We start from the raw sequence: 25874 nt of genomic DNA on the forward strand, positions 1-25874 counted from the left end.
AGATTATATTATAACTCAATGCCTAATACCTTAGACAAGGAAAGAATACGATCATGGCAAGTTCGATCTTTAAAAATAGGTTATTTAATAGAACTCTGTTGGGTAACATTTTCTTAAATTTGTATTATGTGTTGCCTACACCAAAGATGAATTCCACAGACAATTTTTACCGATTTGTAATGTACGTTGCCTATCTTTCCACCTAAATGTACAAGAACTGGGGAATATTTCGCCAAGGTCAAACAACAGTGCTTCATCGCCGAACAACCTGATTAAATTTATTCAGAATGTTATAAAATTCCTAATCACATGCTTTAAATTTATAATCAGTGCGACAAAGCTTAATTTAACCTACTTCAAAATTAAGTAAGTAGAGTAGTAACAGTATTTAAAAATTGTATATTTCTAAATGATTGGTCTTTATAAAAATATTAATTTTATTTACTAAATAAAAAATTAATCAGGGGAACATTTTATTGAAATGGAATTAATAAAATTTAAAGGTAATGTTAAAGATATATATCTATTCTATTACATAGTTTTCGACCGGTTAAACTAGAAGTACAAGCTGCAAGTAGGTAAAGTGATATTTTAAATTGTAAGGTAGGTAAGTAATTAATATTGTTTACATATTATTTAGTTGGTAATCACGTAAGCTGGTGTGAAACTGCAGAAAAATTAAATACTCTTTTAAAGTTAATCGAAGTTTCGTAAATAGACATATCAGATGAAAAATGCCAAATTTTTAATAAATAATCAAGGCAGTAGTAGATAGATAATTTAATCTTTGTTTGTGTTAAATGCCAATTTTTTAATTAACAATCAAAACTATATTTAGATAATTTAATCTTTTGTTTATGTTAATTTGTATTACAAATTTTATAACTAAATTATGTTTGTGGTTAATTATGTTCTAAAATGATCTCGTCAAATGATTTTCACTTGCCTCGATTTTGGCAGATCAAATTTATGCACTCGTGATTTTTTGAAGGCCGTTGGTCCACCGCCTTGATGGTTGTCCTACATTATATCTCTTTTACCTCTACTTCTGTTAATAGAGTGATTTATTTCCTGCCAATATCCACTTTAAATTATTAGATTTTTTACATTCCATATTTTGATTCTTTAATTTGGATATTCGTTTCTTATTTCGCCTTTGAAGGTTGAACGTTTCACTTTTCTCTAAGTCAACCTTTTTTTTTCTAGCTGAAGTTTATGCTAAACTGTTGATGTTCTGTTTGGTAATACCGGTAAATTATATCTTATATCAGTCCAAAATTTATCTCAATAATAAGAAAATTTAAAACATACCTACGTGATGTTTCCCAAAAGTTTTAACTTCGCAATTATTTATTCCTTATCATCCGTAGCAGCTCGAAGCATCGTTAGAAGTCATTCTCAGTAGTAATATCCCTAGGACATTGATAACAGACGAGATAATTTCATGACAATCGAAAGCTCGTTCCTTGGTAACAGCACGAAGCCGGTAATATCCCTAGGACATTGATAACAGACGAGATAATTTCATGACAATCGAAGCCGAAGGCTGGTAAACAGAAACAACTCTGGCCACGTAAGTTTTAAGCCAGGTTTCGATTTTTTTCAGACTAGTACGTTCGCAGTTGACGCATTTTAAAAAGCAATCTCGCTGGTACGTTACGTATACTTTACATTTGATATCAGTGAACCAGCAATCTATAGAACTTGAGATTATTTTTTAATAGTTTCACATACGTGGGGTCTGATTTCAAGATCCCAACCACAGGTGTTTGTGTTTACTCAATTTTAACAAGTCAAGTAAGTGCTTGACCTCCAAACTTAATCTCTTAAAAAATGCCGGTGTAGTAAATAGTGATAAATTTAAGAAGCAGTGTGTTTTTACTGCAGTAATTCGCGCAGATTACTATTATACTATTGTCTTTTTAACACTGTCCATGTCCGTTTGCTTGCGAACTAAGTTTGCTATAATTTGGTTTTTATGTTTTTTGTGTTTATGGTAAGTTATATTTTCTACACATATGTATGTGCGGTTCTTGTACTCATTAGCTATACTCGATTTGGAAATTACTTCTTTATGGTAAAAAACATTTTTGTGGTACAAATTTACAACGGTCTTTACGCAGGACTGTTAAAAGTGAAAAAATTTAAAATATCCATACTTTTTTGTCTCGGTTTTATACAAAAATCTATAACAATAATATAACTCCGACAAACTTCGAATAAAATTCAAATTCGCCTTAGCGATTAAAAAGCATGGCCATCATTACTATATTTGCCACTTAAATTATAATAATTGACTTTATTTCTTCTATTGTCATATCGAGTTTGCAGAGTTTTTCTTCTTTGGTGTGACATTTTTTGGTGGTCTTATAGTTTTTTGCCAATTGTCAGATAAAATTTTTGGTATAAAGTAATTTAACAGTTGACGAAGAGCTACAAGTTTAATTGTGTTGTTTCTCGCGATAAATCCCCTCATTTGAGGTAAAATTAGTTCATTGGGGTTAATTTAGCGAGGTTTTTTCCTGTTGACATTCTCAGAGGTTTTGTAATAGTTCCTTGCTTTCGTTGATTCAAAGGTCTAGGTTAGGTTTAATATGAGTGGGTGCTTAACCATATTTCCACTCGACCTCCGAGGATTTATTCCTTCCAATGTTTAAGACACACTTGTTCATATCATTGGTTACGTTTCATGCGTTTAATCCAGTCGATATGGATATGTGGCTGTACTTCTTGCTATCTTACTTGCTTCTTACTTCTTGCCAACGAAAGGTTCTGGTCCTATGAATGTTTTTTTGCACCTCCCCTGGCAAGTTCTTCCACATTTTCGTTCCCTTCAATACCAGCATGTCCAGACACCCAGAGTAAACTTGCTTTATTACTTCTTCTGATCCATCCAAATCAGATAATACAGATAACATACAATAGTAGAATTTTTTTACTCCATGAATAATTAAAGCATAAGCCTCTTTGTCAGTTCAACTACTTATACTTATTATATATTAGTTTTGCTAACGAAGATGCAACACAAGATCAACTAATGCTCCCTAAGAATAAATTAAGTAATTATTTTTAGTATATTAACATTGTAAAAGTATTTTTACCGATGTATCTTCTTTATATCTTTTGAGATAACCTTTGTAAATGTCTTATACTTTATCTAAAACACATAATAAATACGTAAGAGACGTGTAAATATTTACATATTTGTCATACTTCAATCTAAATATGTATATTATTTATTACAAAGATAAATCAGGGTAAATAAACCTTGTATCTATAATAAAAATGCAGTTAACTTAGCAAAAAAAGTACCTATGGTTAAATACGTTAATAAAAATAAATATACAAAAATGGATGATGATATCTGATGGATAGATTTGGTAAAAAATAAACACATGATAAGCTGACAAGTTATTCGTTTGATCTATATTCAAATCTATTAGAAAGAAAAATGGTGTAGGTCAAAAGTCTTCTCTTGTCTCATAGATGGCGGCATCGGTTTGATCGGCAGGCGAAACTACTCATATCATAGTTAAATTGTGGTGTAAGCCTAGAATAACAGAGACACATGTGTTGGGTTGTTCTCTGGTGTAAGTTTGACTTACACCACTTTTATATCAGCCAAGTGGCAGTTTTTGTGGATGCTGTCGTTGACTGTTGAGTGCTGTTAAGTATGGCTGACGACGATTCCAGTGTATTAAGTGAAAGTAATAGTGAACCTAGTGTTTATTCTTACTCAGGATCGGACGAATTGCTACCATTGGACTCAGAAAATACAGATAAGTCACTTTATATTTACGTATACTGATGAAAAGTTTAACATAACCACAAAATTGGTATTTAAACTTTAGTTCTAAAGTTAGCGATTAGTACACGCATTGTTTTTAGGCAAAATTGTCGTAATCTGTATTTACTTTTAATGTAGACGTAAAATTACGTCTGAAAGATGTTGTTGGTTGTCGCTAACAATGTTTTTTTATTTCAGAAACTGATGTCGAGAACAGTGTACCTAATACATTTATAATACAAGATACATCGGAGGTACAACAAGAACATGAAAAACCATCTCGAACTCTGAAAAGACAGATGAATGGTAGTGTAGTAAAAAAACGAGCAATACTAAAAAATACAGGTAAAGAATATACGAGTAAACGTGGTAAAATTGTAGCAGGAAAGGTATTCACTAACGCGGACTGTCTTTGCAAAAAGAAATGTTTGCAACAAATGCCAGAAGAAGTACGTACTCATGCTTTTAAATCATTTTTATGGAAGTTAGATTCCTTTAGTACACAAAATGCCTTTATATGTGGTTTAATAAAAGAAAGCATTCCCCAACAAAGACGTCCTAAAGATCAATCACGTTCTGCTAAGTCGGTTAGTAATCAATATTACATACAAGCACAAGGGCAAACCATCAATGTCTGTAAAAAGTTCTTTCTTCAGACATTTAAGATATATGATGACCGCATGTCGAGGGCTATTAAAAAATTGCAAAATGGAAACGAACCTGGATCTGATTGCAGAGGTCGTCGCGCTTGAACGCATGAACATGGTTCGAGAACACGTCAATAGCTTCCCAGTATATCATTTACATTACACGACAACTAAAAATCCCAACCAAAAATATTTATCATCACAACTTAATGTTGTGATTGTATAATTTGTACAAGGAATCCTGTGACGACAGAAATATCTTTTACGTTTGACCTAGAAAAGGCTCCCGCTTTTCCCAAGCTTAGTACGTCGACTGCGTACTATAAACGCAATATGTACGTTTACAACTTTGGCTCTCACGAACTTTCAACTGTTTTAGGCTTCATGTATGGGTGAGATGAGACGCTTGCAAAGAAAAAGCAATCACATAATGAAAAGTGAATTGCGATAATGAGCCAGTATCGTGGTTAAGAATACAGTGGCTTAGGTGCAAGCGAGACGAATCCTTTAAGTTATTTTATAAAGAAACGCTAAATGAAGAATCGGACTTTTTCAGCATCAACATTCTGCTAGGCGCACAAAAAGAAAGGCCGAGATTATTGAAAAACATTCTACAAGACCGACTTTATAATAGTTCTCGACCAGTGACTATTATGAAAAAACAGGATATGTCTGACTTGTTGCCATTTATCCCACCTGTGCATTATAGTTATTTCAATAATCTTATTACATCTTATTCTCTTGGACGCGTTGACGATTCAGGACCACTCACAGATGACGCGTTTCCAGCGAGTAACGAACCTGGAGATAAAACCTGCAACGTTGTTTGTACACGATGTTGATTTGATTTTCTGTATCTTTCTCTGTTCTTTTGATGAAATAGTAGTGTAAGTCATTTCAACCCTTGTTCTAAGTTTCCCCTGTATAAATTGGTTCAATATACCTCCATCAAGAGTTTCACATACGCATTATTGACAAAGGTTTATATTGTCTAAATATCAATCAGACTGGTGTTGAATTACTACTGAGCACGAAGGAGTATCTGTTGTTACAACTTGAGACAAATTTGGATTTACTATTTTTGCCTGGTTTTTTCTTTGGACGTTTTATCTGTGGTTCAGAGGAATATCATAATCAGAATCGTCAGAATTCCCAATCACTTGTATTTCATATGTACCTGCAATATCCGATTTTATTGATTCTTCACAAATAGTATTACCATCAATGTCTTCTACATCAGAAACTTTTTAATCTAATTTCGACGGCAAATAAACCACATTAAGTAAGTCAGCATTTTCACAATCTGAGTCTTCTTCTAACAAAGCTATTAACTCTTTAGTAGTTAGTGCCATCTTCATTACATATTTCGAAAATTTACTGAAATAAACAAATGCGCTACTATATACACGCATTAGCTTACTTCATTTTAATTTATATGAACTTCATAATATATTTTTTTTATATTTATACCATGCGGTCCATATGGAATAAATTAATTTTTGGCATTATTATGTACTATCTGAAAAAAACCCGAAACAGGTCGATTTTAATTCTTAAATTGACAATTTACAGTATGAAAATATTATCCCCTTCCAGCACCCCCTTTGAATTATAAGCACCACCTCGAAAACTTTAAATTACAAAGGGGGTCGTGTGGCACCTTATTAGAAAGGGATTTTAGTCCTCTGTTCAGAAATATAAAGTTTTTTAAGTTTGGTGCAATCATAACTAAGAAAATTGATTTTTGAGATGTAAAATTTTGATAATGTCTCTATCACAAAACTTTAGGTTGAATGAAGATAATAATGTCACATAATACTTAGAATGTATTTTTCAATGTAATTTTCAATTAAATTAAATGTTCAAAATGACTACCATTCACTTTTTGACAATAGCCGAGGCGATTTTGAAATTCTAGCTCAACATTTTGTACGACCTCGGGGGTTATTTTGTTAATTTCTTCTGTTATCCTAACTTTTAAATCAGCAATACTGTTTGGTCTATTAAAATATACTTTAGATTTTAAATAACCCCATAAGAAGTAATCGAGAGGAGTTAAATCTGAGATCCAGCCGGCCATTCGATCTTTCCACGTCTTCCAATCGACCTATTGGGAAAAACCCCGTTTAAATAATTTATAACTATACGTGCAAAATGCGGATGGCTCTGTCTTGTTGGTAGTAAATAGATCGATCTATCTCATTTGTATGATTGACATCAGGAAAAAATCTTCGTAATGTAGGCACTAAAAAGTTAATCAAAAAAGCTAGATAAACCTCACCATCAACTGTGCCCTCAAAAAAATAGGGACCATTAATTTTATTGTTAATGATACCAGCAAAAATGTTAATTTTTTTGGGATATTGCGTGAGTCTCACACACCAAGTGAGGATTTTCTCTGAGTTTGTTAACCGTTCCGTTTAAATGAAACATCGCTTCATCAGAAAAAAATATTTTGTTTATGAACTGCAAATCTGCGTTCATTCTGTCCATCATCATTTCACAGAATTCTTGCCTTCTATCGGAATCATCTTCATTTATCTCCTGAACCAACTGAACTTTGTAAGGGTGATATTCTTCTTAATGCAAAACTCTCAAAATAGATGATTTACTTACATCATTGACGGCGGCCAGTTTTCAAGTTGTCTTATGCGGATTTTCCTCAATCTCTAGAAGTACATCTAACTTTTTTTCATTAGTAAATTTAACATTTCTATCTGGTTTTTCAATATTTTTTACATGTCCAGTATAACGAAACTTCTGTTAAATTTTTCTAACTGTAGACTGCGAAACCTGTTGACAAGGGTATTTATTATTAAACATTTCACAAACCTCCTTTTGAGTTCTTGTTTTATTACCAAAACCAATCATATTTAAAATGTCTATTCTTTAAGTCTCGGACAAATGAGCCATAATTAAATTTAATACACGCACAAATATTATACTGACTTTTTTTAGTAACTTTAAATACCTAAATGACAGCAGCCTACTAGATTCATATCAATTGTTTATTTAGATTTTTGACTAATATTTTATTATCTTCAAAGGTTTTTCCCTAATGTTTAGCAGAACGGATTCGAAAATACCTGATTATTTCTAAAGTATATTTTAATAGGCCCGGCAAAAATTGATGATTTAAAAGTTAGGATAACGATAGAAACTAACAAAATAACCTTCCAGGTCATACAAAAAGTTGTACGAGAATTCCAAAATCGCCTCGGTTATTGTCAAGAAGTGAATAATGGTGGTCAAGTTGAACATTTAATTTAATTGTAAAAATCAATTTTCTCAGTTATGATTGCACAAACTCAAAAAAGTTTATATAGTTTATACAGATAGTACATAATAACGCTAAAATGAATTTATTCCATACATATGGACCGCATGGTATAAACAAATAAATACAAGGAAACTTTCAAATTAAGTTAAAAAAAAAACAAATATAAGGTTTACAGCACACAGCAATTCTATAAATAGAGAATGATGGGTAATGACGAGATCGTATGTTAAAATTTCAGATTGTTTAGCCTAATGAAAAAATAAGTATTTTCCAAAGTTTTCTATTTTTTGAAGTTCTGTATTAGGTATTCTCTAATAAGAATAAAATTTTACTTTAATTTGTTAGACAACTATACGATACCTGTCAAAAGACACATGATAATTTAATAATTATATCGGTCTTCGATTTAATTTTTACGTAATTACTTATGTGTTTAAATAAATAATTAAATTTTTTTTGGTACGCCTCTGCAAAATTGATAAGTGGAATATGATTTCGATAAAAAGTTATCGTTTAGAGCTTCGTTAAGTGCGATGTTGCCAAGTAATCACCTTCAATTAAAAATTGTTTTAATATAATTCGCCTTCTATCACGTGGAGGGACAGGGTTGGATTTTAATATCGTTGATATTATGGCCCTTCGGTATTTCCCAATATTTCAGCTTTAGAAAGCTCTTGAGAGAATGGATGTTGAAAATATGTGTGTCAAATGTTTCTATATCGAAATTACCGTTAGGTTATAATATTATTTAATGAATTAAACAATTCACTACCACTAGATATAAACTATTTTTAAACTAGGTGTAATTATGTTTAAATAATAATATATAATTGAGTATTTTATGCTTCACCTCACAAATACTCACAACTGCGAAATTAAAATACTAACATTTTGTAATAGTATCTAATCGTAGTTAAAAGTCAATTACACTAAAAATTATTATAACCGTGAAACACGAGGTCAAACAATAAGTAGACAAAATTTTCGTGATTATATTGTTTACCGTATGGGACGAATTAAAAAAAATGCCATAAATTACAAACTTTACATAAAAAATGTAAATAACAAAAATATATTTAATAAACGTTGACGTCTAGACTACGTATCCAGTTTATTGTTTTAGAGATTACTTCAAGTAAGTCACTCTACGCTCTTGGATATACTCGGAGAGGGAATTTAGAGATAACTATTTTTTCATTCCAACTGGAGACTGAGTCTTAGCCCACTTTGCTAGGCAAAATGAGATAAGACGTCAGAACATTTTCTTCATCCGGTACGGATTCTATTTAATATAACCCGTGTCTTACGAGTTAAATCAAATCCTAGAACCGTTGACTAGGATAGTATACTACAGTTCATTCAAATTACATATACCCAACAGTAAATAATTGCCATCGAAAGCCAAACAATTTCGTACTGAGGTGTATCATATAATTTTTGAAAATATTGACTTCTTGAAACTAAGAATGTAAGAGTTTCTTGAAGTTTAAAGTTTAACTGTCAGTAAAATTTAATATTTCATTGAAGAAAAATGTGCTGAAATAAAATATTCATTAACTAAGATATACATAACACAGTATTTTGATTAGAATATTTTCATCAGTTTTTCAAAATATAAAAACAGACCAAAAAAGTTTACTACACACTATAAAACTTATCAAAAATAACACGACCAGTAAATAACTCAAAAATAACGTTACAAAACACAAAATTTGTTAATTTAAAATATAACAAAATATATTAAGAGCATAGGCGCAAAATTTCGGGCCAATCTTATATACTAAAACGCTAAGCCCTTTTCTTGTCCACCACTTTACTCAAAAACCATATTAGATAATTAAAATATTTTTTCGGAATATTATTACTATTACGTATGAGATTGTCAAGATATACTTTTGGTACAAAAATTCACTTCCGGTTTTGAGATGACCGGAAGTTTAAATTTTCTTTAAGTTTTAGACCCCACAATGTCTATATGGATCGAAAGGTCTCGTCGAGACGAATCTAAATATGTACTTCCAGTTGCGATCCGACACCGGAAGTGACACGAAACGCGCATAAATCGTCATGATAGAGCAAATCTGACACCGGATTCGTGATCAGCATGCAAAATTAACTGCTAAATGATATCCATGTCGACATTTGATGAACTAAAAATTGCATTCCGGTTTTGAGGTCGACTTCCGGTTTCGTTTTTATTAGTCAAATCAATAGAGAATTCAACGTAGAGTTGAATATATATATATATATATATATATATATATATATATATATATAGATATATATATATATATATATATATATATATATATATATATATATATATATATATCAAAAATTTCATTTAAAAAACTCGATGTCGAGTTGGTCCGCTAGTGCTTTTTAAATGCATTCATTTTTTTCGAATCCTGAGTAAACTAATAAGTATTTTTGAAAAATTTAAACACAGTATGAAAGAATATATTATTAATGAGGGCAGAAAGTCCCTGAAACCATCATAACGTTTATTTTAATAAGTTACAGGGGTGAAAAAAAAAAGAGAAAATTTAGTGTGATTTTTAATTTAAAATATATCATTCAAAAAAACTTTTTGTTTATTCTAAGGGACTTTCGGTCCTCGGTAATAATGTAATCTTTTATTCTGCGTTTAAATTTTTAAAAAATACTTATTAGTTTTCTCAGGATTCGAAAAAAAAATGAATGCATTTAAAAAGCATTGGCCCGAAATTTTGAGCCTACGCTCTTAAGTACGCATACTTTTTGAGCATGCTGAGTGTGTACCTCAGTCATCTAATAAAGATTTTCTTTACTCCAATATCTGCAGTTTTGTCGATTCAGTGTTCAATGCCAATAAAAGGTTGCTTTATCAGAAAAAAGCGTTCTTTTGACGTATGAAACGTGGATTTTAAGTACATAAATCTTGCATTACTTCGCAAAATTATATTCGGCGATCTGGATTATCCTCATTGATTTCCTTTTATTTCTTTACCTATTTTGTTATCTATAACAAGTTGGAATCTTCCGTCGCACAGCATCTGTTTGATCAATTGAGTAAGGAATTATTTGTACGAACTTATTTATGAATCCTTCACTCCACACTGTATCATAAGCCGTAACAATCTAGATCCGACCAATGGGAGACACAAAATGGAGCTTGGACAAATTTTGAGAGAAATCAAATCAAATAGCAAAACTGGACTTCAGGTTATCCTGGATGATAACAATCTGTGATTCTTCAAACTCTGCTGCTTATTTTCCACTTAAAACCATGTCGGTTTACTTAGCCCTCAGGACGCTGTTATCAAATCCCTTGTCAAAGGATACAGCGTACAACAAACGGTGATTAGCTCATGTTACAAATATTGCCAAACTGGATTTTAAGCTCAAATCACCTTCTTCTCACCAAAACTCATAGAATTAAGAGAAACTTTGCCGGCTTTTCAAGACTTTACGAAAATGAACCGTACTACTCAGTCACTGCCATTGCTCTTTACGGCTGCCAACATGAAAGTCTCCGATGATCAAATTCGGAATTCCACAATGAAATCGACTGCTTTCGCTGCTGGTTCACCGAGAACTGACCTTATCCTCAAAAATCGGTATAAGCGGAATAATTCTTGTTTATTTCCTGCGTAAATATCTAGGCTGGAAATCAAACAAAAGAACAGTTTGTTTATTATAAACAGACTCCAAAATGTTTACATTATCAATCTCAGAAACGCAAAAAGATTAAGAATCTTTTTCGGTATTTTATGATATACCGGGTGAAACGAAAATGCTACAAAGCTACTGTGAGGTGGTCTATAAACGCCACGGATATTTTGAGGCAGTTCTGAGAGCTGGTTTCTGTATAGATTTTTAGTGCTATTACTGATCAGAATAGCTCCGATTGATTCTAAAACCAGCTTGGTTCGCTGGTTATATCTGTCAGTTCACTGGTAATAAGTTTTTCCAAAAACAACTCAGTAAAGTTCACCGAATATGAGTTAAAAACAAAATGCTCTACTCTTTTCTGTTGCTATTTGATTCTAAATATTTTAAATTTATTCTAGGTCGCTACTGAGATGATCAACAATCAAGTAGTAGCTACTAGCACAACTCTAGTAGCCGGCGCTGCGGTTCTGGCTTATCTCGGATTCCATTTTTTTCAAAAGAGGAAGACTGTAAAAATACCAACAAAATGGGAGGAAATAGGTACATTATCCGGCCTGTATCTATATCCATTGAAGAGTGGTCACCGAAAGGAGTTAAATCAAGCCGAATGTACCCCTCTTGGTATGAAACAGACTGAACAGGATGAAAAAGTACTGCAATTAAGGGACAGGTAATGTACGAATCAAACATTAACTATTTTCAAACGACAAAAATAGCATAGATATACAATAATACCCCTACGAGTTACAATCATTAAATATTTTATTTTATAGCTTGTTTTTTATTAGTTTATACAAGAATAATTTTGTTATGTATCAAAAAAATCACTCGCTTATACCATTTAAAATAATCTTGTCCATAATGTCGTTTCCTAGGGACTAATACATTTAGATTGACAAATGTTTTGCTTTTTTAAATAAACAAAATTTATTCCAAATTAAATTTTAAAATATACGATTTTATATACGAAAATGTGCAACGTCACAGTTATTCCCAGCCAAATGTGTAAGAAGAAAATAGGTACATATCATGAAGGTTGCCCTTTTAAGTTTTTACTAGAAACAAAAAAAAAATATTTCCAAAAAAAAATTTTTGTTTGTTTTCGAAATAGGCGCTTTTAAGGTCTATACATTTTTTCCTACGCTTAAACCAATTCTGAAAATATTTTCCCCACTCTGAAGCTGATGTCTTAGAAACACGCCTTTAAAAGGTTTCAACAGCTTCTTGAACTGATGAAAATCGCTGTCCACGCATCATTGTTTAAAGTAAGGAACAGGAACAAGTAGTTAGGCGGTAAATCTGGTGTAAGCATTATTTCGATACTTTTCTGCTTCAAATATTCATTTGTTTGACGTGATGTATCGGAGCTGGCATTGTCATTTTAAAAAATGATTTTTCCTTATTTCATCGAAGGTTGTTGGCAAACAATTTATTGTATAACCTTCATCATTAACAGTTCTTCTAAAGGAACGGTTACATCGGTCAGTGGGATTTGATTTATTGTCAAACAGTCAAGAAGTAGTCTGATTTTTAATTTTATATTCATACGAATATATAAAAACTTCATCTCGGATTTTCAACTTATTTAGAGAGTTGCATCTGAAACAAATCTGTCTCACACATAAATGGTTATGCAAAATAGAAATTATTACAGTCTGCCGTAAGTATTTTTCTTTGGTGTGTTTCTGTTTGTCCTGTTTTAGGTGTCTTCACCTCTTCAGGATGTGGTTTGTTTTGTTGGATGTTGGCACTGGATCGCTGTGTTATGTCTCACTGGTGGTTTGCATTGGTAGATTTTGTTCCTGTGGAGGAAGTAGATGTCCAGGGTGGTCGGAAGTGAAAAGGTCGGTCCTTTTTAGAAATTGTGGATATATTATTTAATTAGTGATATGGATGAGTGAGTTTACATATAAAATGAGATATAAAATGTAATGCTACGGTAGCTGTAGCTGTTACCTCCCTAGAGACAGGTATAATTGTGCAATGGGATCAGGAAACTACAGAAAACCGAAAACCTCCCTGTCCGTAGCAAAGCTCGAAGTAAACTATTTAATTAATTACGGTAATAAAGTAAAGTTGTCTCCAGGATGTCTATGTATTTATCAGGGAGTTCGTTGCTGGGTCAGCGAAAGGACGAGTAGGTAGTTTTGATGATGTTTTGGGCTCTGCAGTTTGGCCTCTGATAGTTTTGATCGTATAACTCCTGGTCAGAGAGGAGAACCTCTCATTTATGGGCTTGATGTTCGATCAATTTATTTATTCAGAACATTTATTCTACCAGTGTTGACATGTGTTTGTCTTAAAACAGAAAATAGGAAGATACTATAAAGAAAAGTGGTGCAATATGTGATAATGGTATGTGGAAAAGGCGATATAATTTCTGGCTATACGAGAAGTATAAAGAAATGTAGTAAACGGTAGGTATAATTATGTTCATCATTACCCGTTCTGAGTCCACTGATGAACATACATTACATTCGATATTAAGCACCTTGAATACAGTTGTGCTGGATGAGCATGATGTCGTCCGACCACCTTGTTGGAGAACATCCTCGATTACGATAAACATCGTATCTAGGTCTTTATTTTAAAATTTTCTTGGTCCATCTTGTATCTCTGACCTGCCAAGTTCCATTCCAGCGTTGTAATTCTTTTAACTGTATCCGTAACACCAATTTTTCCCCTAACTATTTGATTTAAAACTGTGTCTCTGGGGTATATATTTAACATTGACCTCTTCATTATTCTCTGTGCCACTTCTATTTTATTGATTACTTTTATGGTAAGGGTCAATGTTTCTGCTCCATACCTTAGAACTGGGAGTACACATTGATTAAAGACATTCCTTTTCAATCACATCTATGGACTTTCCTCAGTTTTTCGTAAGCTACCCATGTTAGTCCTATTATCCTGTTTAACTCTATTGTTTGATTCTATCATCCTAATTTATTCTCGTGGACCAGATACATATAGGTATACCCTTGTTCAATTTGCTTGCCATTAGTTAAAATGTTTTTGGCCATTACAAGGTTGTTCATTGGAAAAGTTAATTTTAAGACCAACTCGTTTACGAGAGCTCTGAAGGTCTTGAAGAAGTTGGCAGGCATGGTTTATCCATTATGTCATCTACAAATCTCAATATATTCCTCAGAGCAGAAGAGTTGTGTACCTATGACCAATATTGCAAGAGCTCTTAATATGCAGCTATGCTGAATTAAGTTAAGTATTTTCTTAAAGTTTACAAATATTAATATCAATGGCTTGTTGTATTCTATAACTTTCTCTATCAAGGACTATATTACTTGTAGGTGGTCATTCTTTCCAAAGCCACTCCTAAATTCGGCTTTCTCTAGTGGTTGGTGAAAATCTAGCTTAGGTCCCAGTCTGTTTTCCCAGTAATTATTCTCATAAAGAGGTATATAAATGCTATAACAAGCGGATATATCTGTAGTTTCAATTTGTGTTTCATCTCTTTTTTTTATACAATATTATCATACCGACACTATTCCATCTTTCTAGTGTAATTCCTTCGAAGAAGCATGCATTTTAAAGAATTTTTAAGGCTTGTATGACGCATTCGCCTCCTAGTTTTGTCATTTCAGTTACAATGCCATCTTCTCTAGGTGTTTTGCTGTTCTTCATACCTGTTAACGCTGATTTAATTTCCTCTTCGGCCATATCCGAAAGTTTAGGGATATAATATCTTTCATAAAAATAAGTAGGCTGAGATTAGGTGCACGTATATCACGAGCAAAAAAATAAAATTTACCCACCAGAATCCTATTAGCGCTAGCATAGGAAATAGGGTAGGGAGCCCAAGACTGAGATGTAGCGATGGTGTGGACTAATACGCGAGGAAGATTGACCCAGCAAACTGACAACGGTTAGCGATGAACAGAAATGACTCTCGAAATAGACTGAAGAAGGTCGAGGCTCAACAATGGTTGTAGTACCGCTGATGATGATCATTATTTATATTCTTTATGTGCCATATTAGAGTTATCTGACGTTGGTGATGGTGATCACTGATCACCATTGCGAAGGTTTGTCGATCTTCTGCCATATCGAACAATTGTCCTGCATTTCATATCTGAGTCCATTCACGAATGTTTAATTTTATGATTTGAATGTTTGATGATAATTATATTGACGTTTTATTTTAAGTTTTATTTGATATTAGACAAATGCAAACGAGTTTGGTAAATAACATAATTTCGAGGCTGTGTGTGACAAAATTATTTTAGCACAGTCAAATTTAGTACACAAACTGAAATATAACCGACATTAGAAGTAAGGTTCTAGTATGCATAATATGTTTTTTCTTATTTTGACCCATTCTATAATTAATATTTTACTCTCATAATACTCTAATTTACCTTTTAGGGGTTTAGTAGTATACACAGAAAAAGATAACGAATTTAGAACAGCTAGAACATATCCTCAACTGCTACAAATAGATATATCTGTACATGATGAGAATCATTTTGCTTTGGATGCTCCAACCATGAGAACTCTTTATGTTAAAATTCCCAGCAAAGAAACTAATAAATCTGTTACCATCACGTAAGTAACCTTAAATTAGCTTTATTAAATAAATTTCTTTAATTTTACTTATATTTTATAAAGATGGAGAAAACGTTCCAAAAATGGGGATCGGTAACATCAACTATATATTTTATAACTACGAGGGTCATTCGTAAAAAAAAGGTTCCCTATGAACCTGAGAAAGAATGCGAAGTGTTGGGAGAAATCCAACACGTCGCATCCACACGTCGCATCCAAACCACTCTCTACACGCTTCATTGCTGTTTTCCACTTAAACGTGAGCTATATTTAGCTTGGTTTTAGAAAGGGAGTTAGAATACGAAAAGCATTATTTTTTATACAAGTTTTGATACAGAGAGCTTGGAACGTAAAATGCAATTTCTTTGTATCTTTTATTGATTTTGAGAAAGTAGTCGTAAAAGTACATCACAAACTGCTCCAAATATTCAAGGAATCTGGTTAGTTAAAAACTTCCACTCAAAGCATAAGCCCGTAGGTAACGAAACTTTTAAATAATATTCACTAAAATATGGTTCTCTCCAAGGCTGTATTTTATTATTAAAATCATTCAGTACATCCTAGAAAGTAATAAGATTACACAAAAATCAGTAGTAAATGTATTAACAACTTACAATGTGCAGAATATACAGTTCTGACGTTTGATAGAGAAGAGGATCTGCATACAATATAATAGACGATGTAGTGGAAGCCTGTAACAAAATCTGGAATGAAATTGAACTGTAAAAAGACCACAATACTTATAGTAAACAAAGTTGATGAATATTTCATTAATTTTTCTTACTGCTAAATACCATTGTAGAGAAAATAATAAAAATAGTAGACAGACACCTATATCAGGGATTATTTACAGGAGATTAGATGTTGGATATAAAAAGCAAGAGCTGTCTTCAACCGCCATAAGAAGGTAATATGAAATATAAACCTAAACATGCGGAATGCAAATTTTAGATTCCCCATGTCTCTATTTACATCTTTATCAACGTCTGCTATGCCTTGCAATTTTTAGAAGGCTCAGATTAAGGCAGAAATCTGAATTGTGTTTCGAAACTATTTTACGGATTTAATATCAGATGTCGCTATTGCGTCCGTTTCGAAGCCATTTTATTGTTGCTTCTTAAAGACAGGAAAGATTTATTTTTCACGTTGAGAACGCCTATGAATAGCTGTTCTGATGAGCTTTATTAAAGCGAAATACGTATAAACAGATACATAGACGCTTTGTACGTGAAATCAAATCTTGACTGTCTTTTTCATTATAAACCTAAACATTGATAAAAGAACACAAGTCTTCGGGTGCTAAGGTGCTATGCGTTTTCACCTTTTTATATGGAGTGGAAATTTGGACCTTCACAGAGTCAACATCTAAATGACTAAAATTTCTCGAAATCTAATGGTATTGCCGCATGTTCAGAATTTCATAAATCCAGCTCATCACAAACAACAACCTATTATATCTGAAAATCAGAAAGATGTCACATGTCAGGATATGTGATGCGCAGTGAGAAGTTCAAACTAATTTTACCAATGAAGGGTTAAAGACAAAAGAACTAAAGGACTTCGAAGGACATCGTAGCTGAAGAATATCAGCTAGTGGGTGCCAATGGGATCGTCCGTTTATTCAGAGCAGCTTCCTAAAAAGCCATGAGTAATAACGTCTCCCGGTCGGTCAGATAGCCAAGCGCGTCAGGCGGCCGATTCTCATTCGCTTCACTGTCGAATGGTTAAGTGGATGTAAGTTTAAGCCCTGGCTTGGTGTACAGACAAATAAAAAAGGCTAACGCAGCAGTTTAAAATTCTAAAAACGAATCTGCGGCTGAGATTAGAATATGCTGGTGTCTGATCGGCCTATGGTGGAGCAGTACGACAAGAGATAAGGACTTGCGGCTCGATGATACTCTTCCATAGATCCCTACCGGAAGGGCGTGGCGCCTAAATATAGGTATATATATATATATATATATATATATATATATATATATATATATATATATATATATATATATATATACGTTTATAAAAACTTTTTTAATAATGAAAGAGTATATAATCATTTAGAGAGATCAATTCTTATAGTTTATAGTTTTTATTGCGTCTAGAGTTTGCATATTTTTTTAGGCTACATGTAAAAGAACCTGTTAGAGCGATCGATTGTGGAGATGAAGCAGCAACTTGGTTATCCAGACTAATTTTAGAAAAACCCACTGGTCTGCGTTTAGGGTTTCATGATGGTGTTTACAAAAGGGATCTTGAAACGGCATATAAAAAAGACATATCATTTTATGAAAAGATTTCAAATTTATCTGCAGTAAGTACTAGTATCACATGGCCTATGTATAAAGCAATAAATAAAATAAAGCCAAACTACGGCACTAATAGTAAATCTGAAATCTATCAGAAAAATATTCGGAAGATCTGTTTTCCTCTGATAATTGGCAATCTGTCAAGACAGCCAAGAAAAGCCTCTCGGCCACTTCAAGGCCAAATTCTTTATCTCCAGCTTCTTCCAAAAGCAAGGACAGTAAAAAGAGATTCAGCAAGCTTTCGGCATTCTTTTATATATTTGGCTTTTACGACCATAATTTTATCTTGCATTATTAATTCCACTAAACATATTTCACTCTTTTTATTGTCGGCTCCATCATCATTATCATCATCAACCTGTATGCGTCTACTGCTGGACATAGGTCTTCCTCAGCTCTTTCCATCTGTCTCCGTTTGTTTTGTCCATCGGTTGTCTGATAATATGGCGACCTGTCCTGTCCAATTCCATTTTAACGACGCGATTGTTTCGATAGCGTCTGTTGTTTTTGTTCTACGACGTATTTCTTCGTTTGGGATTCGGTCTCTCAGAGAGACACCCAACATCTGGCGATCCATAGCCATCTGAGTCATGCGAATCTTACCTTTTAAATAAAATACCTTTTTTGTGAGTGTTAATGTTTTTACTCCATAAGTGAGTACAGGTAACACACATTGGTCAAAGATTTTCCTTTTGAGACGTATGGGCAGATCCGATATAAACACATAGTTTAATTTACCAAACGCTGCCCAGGCTAATCCTATGTGATGTGGTAGCTCACTTGTCTGGTTATGTCTGCCCAACCTAATTTTATGTCCTAGGTACTTATACGATGTAGTCTGCACAATATCCTTTCCATCAACAGCAATATTTCGATTTAGCACCAGATTAGTCATTATTTGCGTCTTATTCATATTAATGTTTAGTCCGACCTCCAAGGAATCGTGATATAATTTTTCAAACATTATTATTGCATCATCCATACGATCGGCTATAAGAACGATGTCATCTGCAAATCTCAAATGACTGAGCTTCTGTCCATTTATGTTGATACCATGCTCGTTTAGATGTGCCTTTTTACAAGTATGTTCTAAAAGCGTTATGAATAGCTTTGGAGAGACTGTGTCTCCTTGTCGTACTCCTCGCTGTATACAGAATTTATTTGTTTCTTGTTCAGATAGTCTTACGCTATCTGTGGTACTTTGATAGATATATTTAATTATGTTATTGTAGCGATGGTCTATTCGGCATTCTGTCAATGCTTTTAACATTTTCTGATGGCTTTTGGTATCGAATCTTTTCTCGTAGTTGATAAATATCAGTGCCAATGGTTTATTGTGTTCTGCAGACTTCTCTATCAGGTTCTTTATCACTAGTAAGTGGTCGTTAGTGCTGTATCCCGATCTAAATCGAGCTTGTTCTCTAGGCTGATAGAAGTCTAATTTAGCGTCCAGTCTTTTTTGATAATTTTTGTGAAAAGTTTATATATGTATGAAAGCAAACTGATAGGATGGTAGTTTTTTAAATCTATTACATCTCCTTGCTTGTGTAATAAAGTAATGACTGCATTATTCCATTGAGAAGGAGTTTTTTCTTGGTAAATGCATTCGGTAAAAAGCTTGGCCAAAGCCTGGATAATTTTATTTCCACCTAGTTTGATCGCTTCGATTACTACTCCGTCATCGCCAGGTGATTTGTTATTTTTCTTTTCTAAAAGTGCCGTTTTGATTTGGTATGGAATTATTTCTGGCTCGGACCAATACTTTTTAAATTCATTCATTTTTTCGAATCCTGAGAAAACTAATAAGTATTTTTGAAAAATTTAAACGCAGAATGAAAGATTACATTATTATCGAGAGCCGAAAGTCCCTGAGACCTTCTATAATGTTTATTTCAATAAGTTACAGGGTCGAAAAAGAAGAGAAAATTTAGTGTGATTTTCAATTTCAAATATCTCACTCAAAAAATTTTTTTTGTTTATTTTAAGGGACTTTTGGTACCTTGATAATAATGTAGTCTTTCATTTTGCGTTTAAATTTTTCAAAAATACTTATTAGTTTTCTCAAGATTCGAAAAAAATGAATGCCTTTAAAAAGCATTTGCCCGAAATTTTGCGCCTACGCTCCTAATTCTGGTCCCTGGTTTGTGAGTTTGGAGAGGGGCTGATCTTGCCTTTCGTCGGTGCTCTCATACATTTCGCGATAAAAGAATTCGACAACCTCAAGGATTTTAGTTCCATGAATAGTAGTGTTTCCTTTTTTTTTTATTTTGTACATATTTTTGTTGCCTATGTTGTTCGTATTTCGCCTCAAACTTTTTAAACTTTTATTTGTTTTCTTGAATTATTTTAGTTATTTCTCTTGTTATCGGCTCCATAGGTTTATATAAAGCCCTTAACTGCACTGACTTCAAGGTATTTCACGTAAGCAACTAGCACAAGCTGAATTAAATAGAAGCAGACGGATAGAAAGTGTTTGCGATAGCGCTTACAGAGTGAAAAATTGTGTATTAACCACCGATATACGAATGGATATGTTCCTCATCTCGTTTTCGGGCAAGCTGTATCTATTGATGCCAAAATCTGAAATACGCTTAAAAATGCGCCAACTTTTAAATTAAAATGTGCGCTTTTGAAACATAAATTTAAATGTACAAGATTTATCGTTAAAAGTAAAGTAAATTTGCTATGCTAGACTTTCCTAAATCACCAAAGATCTATGTTGAAAAGCGCAAATTTGGATTTAAAAGTTGACGGGTCCCAGCGTTTTTTTATAATTTTCTAAAATACAGACACAAACAATTTTATTTACTAAATGGTTTCCACACTGTATATACAGCTTTTAGATTATTATTAATTTGGAAAATTTTAGTTTGTATTTGAACAGTTTCAAAGTATATAGGTCAATATTATTAAATAATTATAACCTTCATTTTTAGGGACTATATCCAGATCTTACTAGTATGTCTTTAATAAACCAGGCATCAGTAAACGATTTGTGTCAAAAGATAGGTAATGGTACTGTAAGCGTTCACAATTTTAGGCCTAACTTAGTTGTGAACGGTCCCACCATCAAAGCTTTTGATGAAGACAATTGGGAATGGATCAAAATTGGCGACGTTATTATGAGAAATGTTAAAGAATGCACCAGATGTATGCTGACGACTCTAAATCCAGATAATAGCACGAGAGATCCTGCTATGGAACCTTTAACTACATTAAAAACGTGAGTTACTAGTGAAGTATTATTATTATATTAAAATGACTTTTTTAGCAACAATATCTTTATAAGTGTGGGGAAGTCTCAAACGTTATAGTAAGCTCTTACAGAGCCCTAACCTCCTGTGCTCTTCTATTTCAAACCAGGTTTTGATTCCGTCACTCTTTTACACTAAGCTGTTGGAGGTCATATAAGATGGCTCTTAACCGCCTCTTTCATGTTCTTCTTCCGAGTCACCTGTGGCGTTTTGACGTCCTTTGTCCATCGTGTAGGTGATCTACCTTTGCTCCGGTACTTGATTGAGGGTGGCCAGTTACTATTTTGCCTTTTCGGGGCGTTTTTTGGCTTGAAGACACTGATGTTTGAATCTTTTCTACCACTGGTTATGGTTGCTTTGTGGTTCTGCGGAGAAGTCACGAGGAGTGAGAAGAAAGAAATTGGAGATATAAAACGACTGTTTTTAGAATTTTCTTTTTTTGACTGAAGTCTGAAAACCACAGAAAACCGACCCCCCCTCTCTTGAAGGGAGCTATTTTATTAATGACGGTAAAATAGTGACGTTCTCTTTAGGCTATCTATGTATTCGCCCAGCCATTTGCAGCTAGAAGGGTCAGCAATTTGGTAAGGAGGTGAGTTTGTTTTTGGGTACCTAACGAATATATTAGCCAAATATAAGCAGGGAGTTTTTAGGATATTTGAGCCACGGATGGTTTTTGAGTGTAACTTCTGCTCATCAACCAGCCAGCAATGATAGACTTCTACATTCGGGATTTGGTAAAGATTTCTTTTTGGGGGCGGGGAAATTGAACATGTGTGTTCCTGTTTGGGATTTTCATCCTCCTCGGGGTTTGCCTTGAATGTGGTATTGGTGTACAAAGGCAAACAGCTCGAACAAAAAAAAACGTCACTGGGCAAGTTGTCGTTGCGTGTGAATTAGAAAGCACTTTGAGGCGAAAGGTTCTGACTGGAATTTGTTGTTCTTTCCAGATGTTTGTGTGTGTGTGGGTAGGCTTAAGTGTGACAAGGACTATGTTTCTAGTAACTATTGTTCCTGCAAGCCGTTTTTACGTCTTCAGTCAACTCCATAACTAGTGTATTGCACTAAAATTCCATTGTTGGCTGATTGCGTTAACTTCCAGGCCTCGTCAGCTTTCGGGAGGCAGCCCTGCTACAAACCAGCCTGTGAGAGTGTCTCTGAAGTGTGATAGCATGACAGTGATGGACCATTTCGGTGATTGCTGTTGTTCCGTCAGCCGTTTTTACGTCTCCAGTCCACTTCAGGACTAGTGTATTCTTTTACTAAAATTCTGTCGTTGGCTGATTGCGTTAACGGCGTGGTCTCTTTAGGTAAAGAGAACTCCTTTCACTGTCATGCCAAGTGTGTGTGTTTAAATTGTGTTAGTGTGTGTATATGTTATTTTCTAGTGACCATTGTTCCTGCAAGCGATTTTTACGTCTACGATCAACTTCAGAATTAGTGTATTGCACTAAAATTCTGTCGACTCAATTTTCAATCAATGCCGACTCAGTTGAGAAAATCGTTGCGGGTATTTCCTCGGGGGATGGATAGGTATCATTGAGTAGTGAGATTGGGAATCTGCAATCCAATCAATCTCCCTCTGTCCGGGGTACGAGAAGAAGAATTTGATACTTCTGCTCACAGAGGGAGTTCTCGTAAGTATAAGTGATAACTCCATAGTTGATGCATTTGGCTGGCGGGGAAATCTTCCTTTGTAATTTACTTTTTGCGCAAAATACTTATTTCCAATGTTAGCAGCTTCAGATCACTTATTTTTTCTGTTTGCTGTGTGTGGTAGCCGCTAAGGTTTGGGTATCTTAAGAATATTATTTTGGTTTTGTTTGAGTTAGATATCACTCTCTATGTTCTGTACCACTTCTGTAGCTTATCAAATTCATTCATTCGTATACGAAGTTTATAAAAAAATATGAATTTTACCCAAGAGAATCTTTTTTTCTTAAAATTGATAATAAAAAGTAAGTTCCAACACATTATAGGTTTTCAAGACTTTTTAATTAAAGTTATTTTCCACGAAATATTATATATATATATATATATATATATATATATATATATATATATATATATATATATATATATATATATATATATATATATATATATATATATATATAGCTGAAGGAATATTTTTATGTTTATATTATATATGTTTGAAAATTTTTTTAGTTACCGAAAGTGCAAAGGTCCAGGGGATTATGGAATTATGGGAGTTCATTTGGAAGTTAGACAATCAGGATTACTAAAACTTGGTGATACTGTATACATTCACAGAAGTGAAGAATAGTGCGAATCTAAATAAAATCATTTGAATGGTTTACAAATAACTGTATATAAATTGCTAGATGTATAATAACTTTGTTGAAAGTAACACATACATATTCTCTTTATAAACGTTGTTTTATTTAAATAAATCCTGAAGACTAAACGCAATTACGTGAAATACAGAAAATAACAAATCATCATCATCATCATTGGTGCTACAGCCCTATAAAAGAACCTCGACCTTCCCAAGTCTATTACGCCAGCAGTTCTATCCATTGCCAACTGTTGCCAGTTTGCTGCGCCTATTTTTCTACCATCCTCATCTACACCATCCCTCCATCTGAGTTTTGGCCTACCCCTACTTCTACTTCAAACAGCTTGTGACATAAGCATTCTTCTAGGAGGGTTGTTCTGCTGTGATCTTGCCAGATGTCCTGCCCATCTTAGTCTTCCTATTTTTATAAGGGATACTACGTCTTTACCACCAAATATATTTTTATATCTGTGATATATCTCGTAGTTGTACCTCCTTCTCCAAACACCATTTTCACAGATGCCACCGAATATTCTTCTTAGAATCCTTCGTTCAAATATAAGCAGGAGGTTTTCATCTGCCTTGGAAATGGTCCATGTCTCCGACCCATATGTCAACATTGGTTGTATAAGGGTTTTGTATATGGTTATTTTTGTTTTTGGCTTAAGTTTCTGCTTCTCATATCTACTCAGTCTACTCAGTCCAAAATAGCATTTGTTTGCTAGGATTATTCTTCGCTTGATTTCTTCCGTCATAACGTTTTCCTTGGTGATCAGGGAGCCTAAGTATGTGAATTTGTCCACCACTTCAAAGGTAGAGTTATCAACCATGAATTGGTGGCCGATGTTTCTGGCTCTATTGTTGGGTGTTGATGCCATTATCTTAGTTTTCTACTCATTTACTTGCAGGCCCATATTTTTTGAGGCATTTGACAAGGTGGTATACATTTCTTCTAGCTTGCGTGTTGTGCGGGCAACTAGGTCAAAATCATCTGCATATGCCAAAATTTGGGATGATTTATTAAAAATGTTTCCTCTGCTGTCTATTTGGGCATCCCTGAACGCCTTTTCCAGAGCTATGTTGAAAAGGAGACACGCCAACGCATCTCCCTGTCGCAGCCCAACATGCATTTCAATGCATGTTGGGCTGCGACAGGAAAATAACAAATAGAGGAATCAATACAAAGACAACAAACAGACCCTACGAACAGCTGAGGTGAACACATTAAGATCTACTAGTAGGAAAAACTACAATGCATCGAGTAAAAAACAAATATATCAGATACAACTGTTGTCCAAGTTGTAGTGAAATGGGAATAAATTTTTCTCTAGGTAGGACATGGGGAATCTAAAATTGCATTCCACAACATATCTCCTCAACTAAGCAAAAATTCTTAGCGAATTGGTTTCTTGTAATTGGTCATAAAAAGTATATCGGAATAAAAGGGAAGACAGTTAAGATTTGATTTCACGTATGTGAAATCACGATGTGATTTATCTTTTGATTTCGCCGAGAGAGATATAAGTGGAAAGTATGATTTTAAGAAAGAGGTATACTTGCTAGATATATGCATCTAAACATCCAATGCTTAATATCTTCATCGTTATTATCACAGTCACAAAGTTTTTATTTTCTTGGGTTAAATGTAGAAAGGTACGGTTTGACCGTGGCATTATTAAAAGTATATCCAAGGAACATCTAATATATTTTTGTTCTGTGGTGACACAGAACAGTATCTTACAGTATAAGGCTAGGTAGATAAACTAATAAATTTAATATAAAGGTTCATGATAAAGCTGAAAGGACACCAATTAATATCCCAATTTTTGTTTTAAAGTATATTTTCGTTCTTCTTCTTTATTGGCTCTACAACTCTAAGTGAGTCTTGACCACGTTTATTATTTTTCTTGAAGCAAGTGACCCCGTATGTTTCCTTATCGCATCGTCTTCTATTAATTATTCGTTCATTTTTGTTAGGAATAGGATTGTGTTTGTCTTATTATAGAATCTATTGCAACTGGCTGAATGACTAATATCTATACCAATAAAAAAAATTATTTTTCATCACTCTTATCGGTCTTGTGCAG

General features: G+C 33.6%; 1 protein-coding gene across 3 annotated transcripts; it reads left to right on the forward strand.

The window, feature by feature from the left end:
- Positions 1–223: 223 nt before the first annotated feature.
- Positions 224–23882, forward strand: LOC140440099 (mitochondrial amidoxime reducing component 2-like). Of its 3 annotated transcripts, none has more exons than XM_072530375.1 (6): positions 224–366; positions 11767–12038; positions 15752–15931; positions 18050–18239; positions 21171–21457; positions 23658–23882. In XM_072530375.1, the coding sequence occupies exons 2-6, from the start codon at positions 11779–11781 to the stop codon at positions 23773–23775; spliced, it is 1035 nt and encodes a 344-aa protein (XP_072386476.1). In that variant the 5' UTR covers positions 224–366; positions 11767–11778; the 3' UTR covers positions 23776–23882. The 3 variants fall into 3 exon arrangements, with proteins under 3 accessions (XP_072386476.1, XP_072386477.1, XP_072386475.1); XM_072530376.1 differs by lacking the exon at positions 224–366 and adding an exon at positions 374–503; XM_072530374.1 differs by lacking the exon at positions 224–366 and adding an exon at positions 1844–1996.
- The last annotated feature ends 1992 nt before the right edge of the window (positions 23883–25874 follow it).

The sequence above is a fragment of the Diabrotica undecimpunctata genome, chromosome 4 (assembly GCF_040954645.1).
Source record: "Diabrotica undecimpunctata isolate CICGRU chromosome 4, icDiaUnde3, whole genome shotgun sequence".
Lineage (NCBI taxonomy): Eukaryota > Metazoa > Arthropoda > Insecta > Coleoptera > Chrysomelidae > Diabrotica > Diabrotica undecimpunctata.

Coding starts and splice junctions, on each gene's coding strand:
- LOC140440099 (XM_072530374.1), top strand. Junction 12,039..15,751: donor GTACTGCAATTAAGGGACAG/GTAATGTACGAA, acceptor TTTACCTTTTAG/GGGTTTAGTAGTATACACAG. Junction 15,932..18,049: donor AATAAATCTGTTACCATCAC/GTAAGTAACCTT, acceptor ATATTTTTTTAG/GCTACATGTAAAAGAACCTG.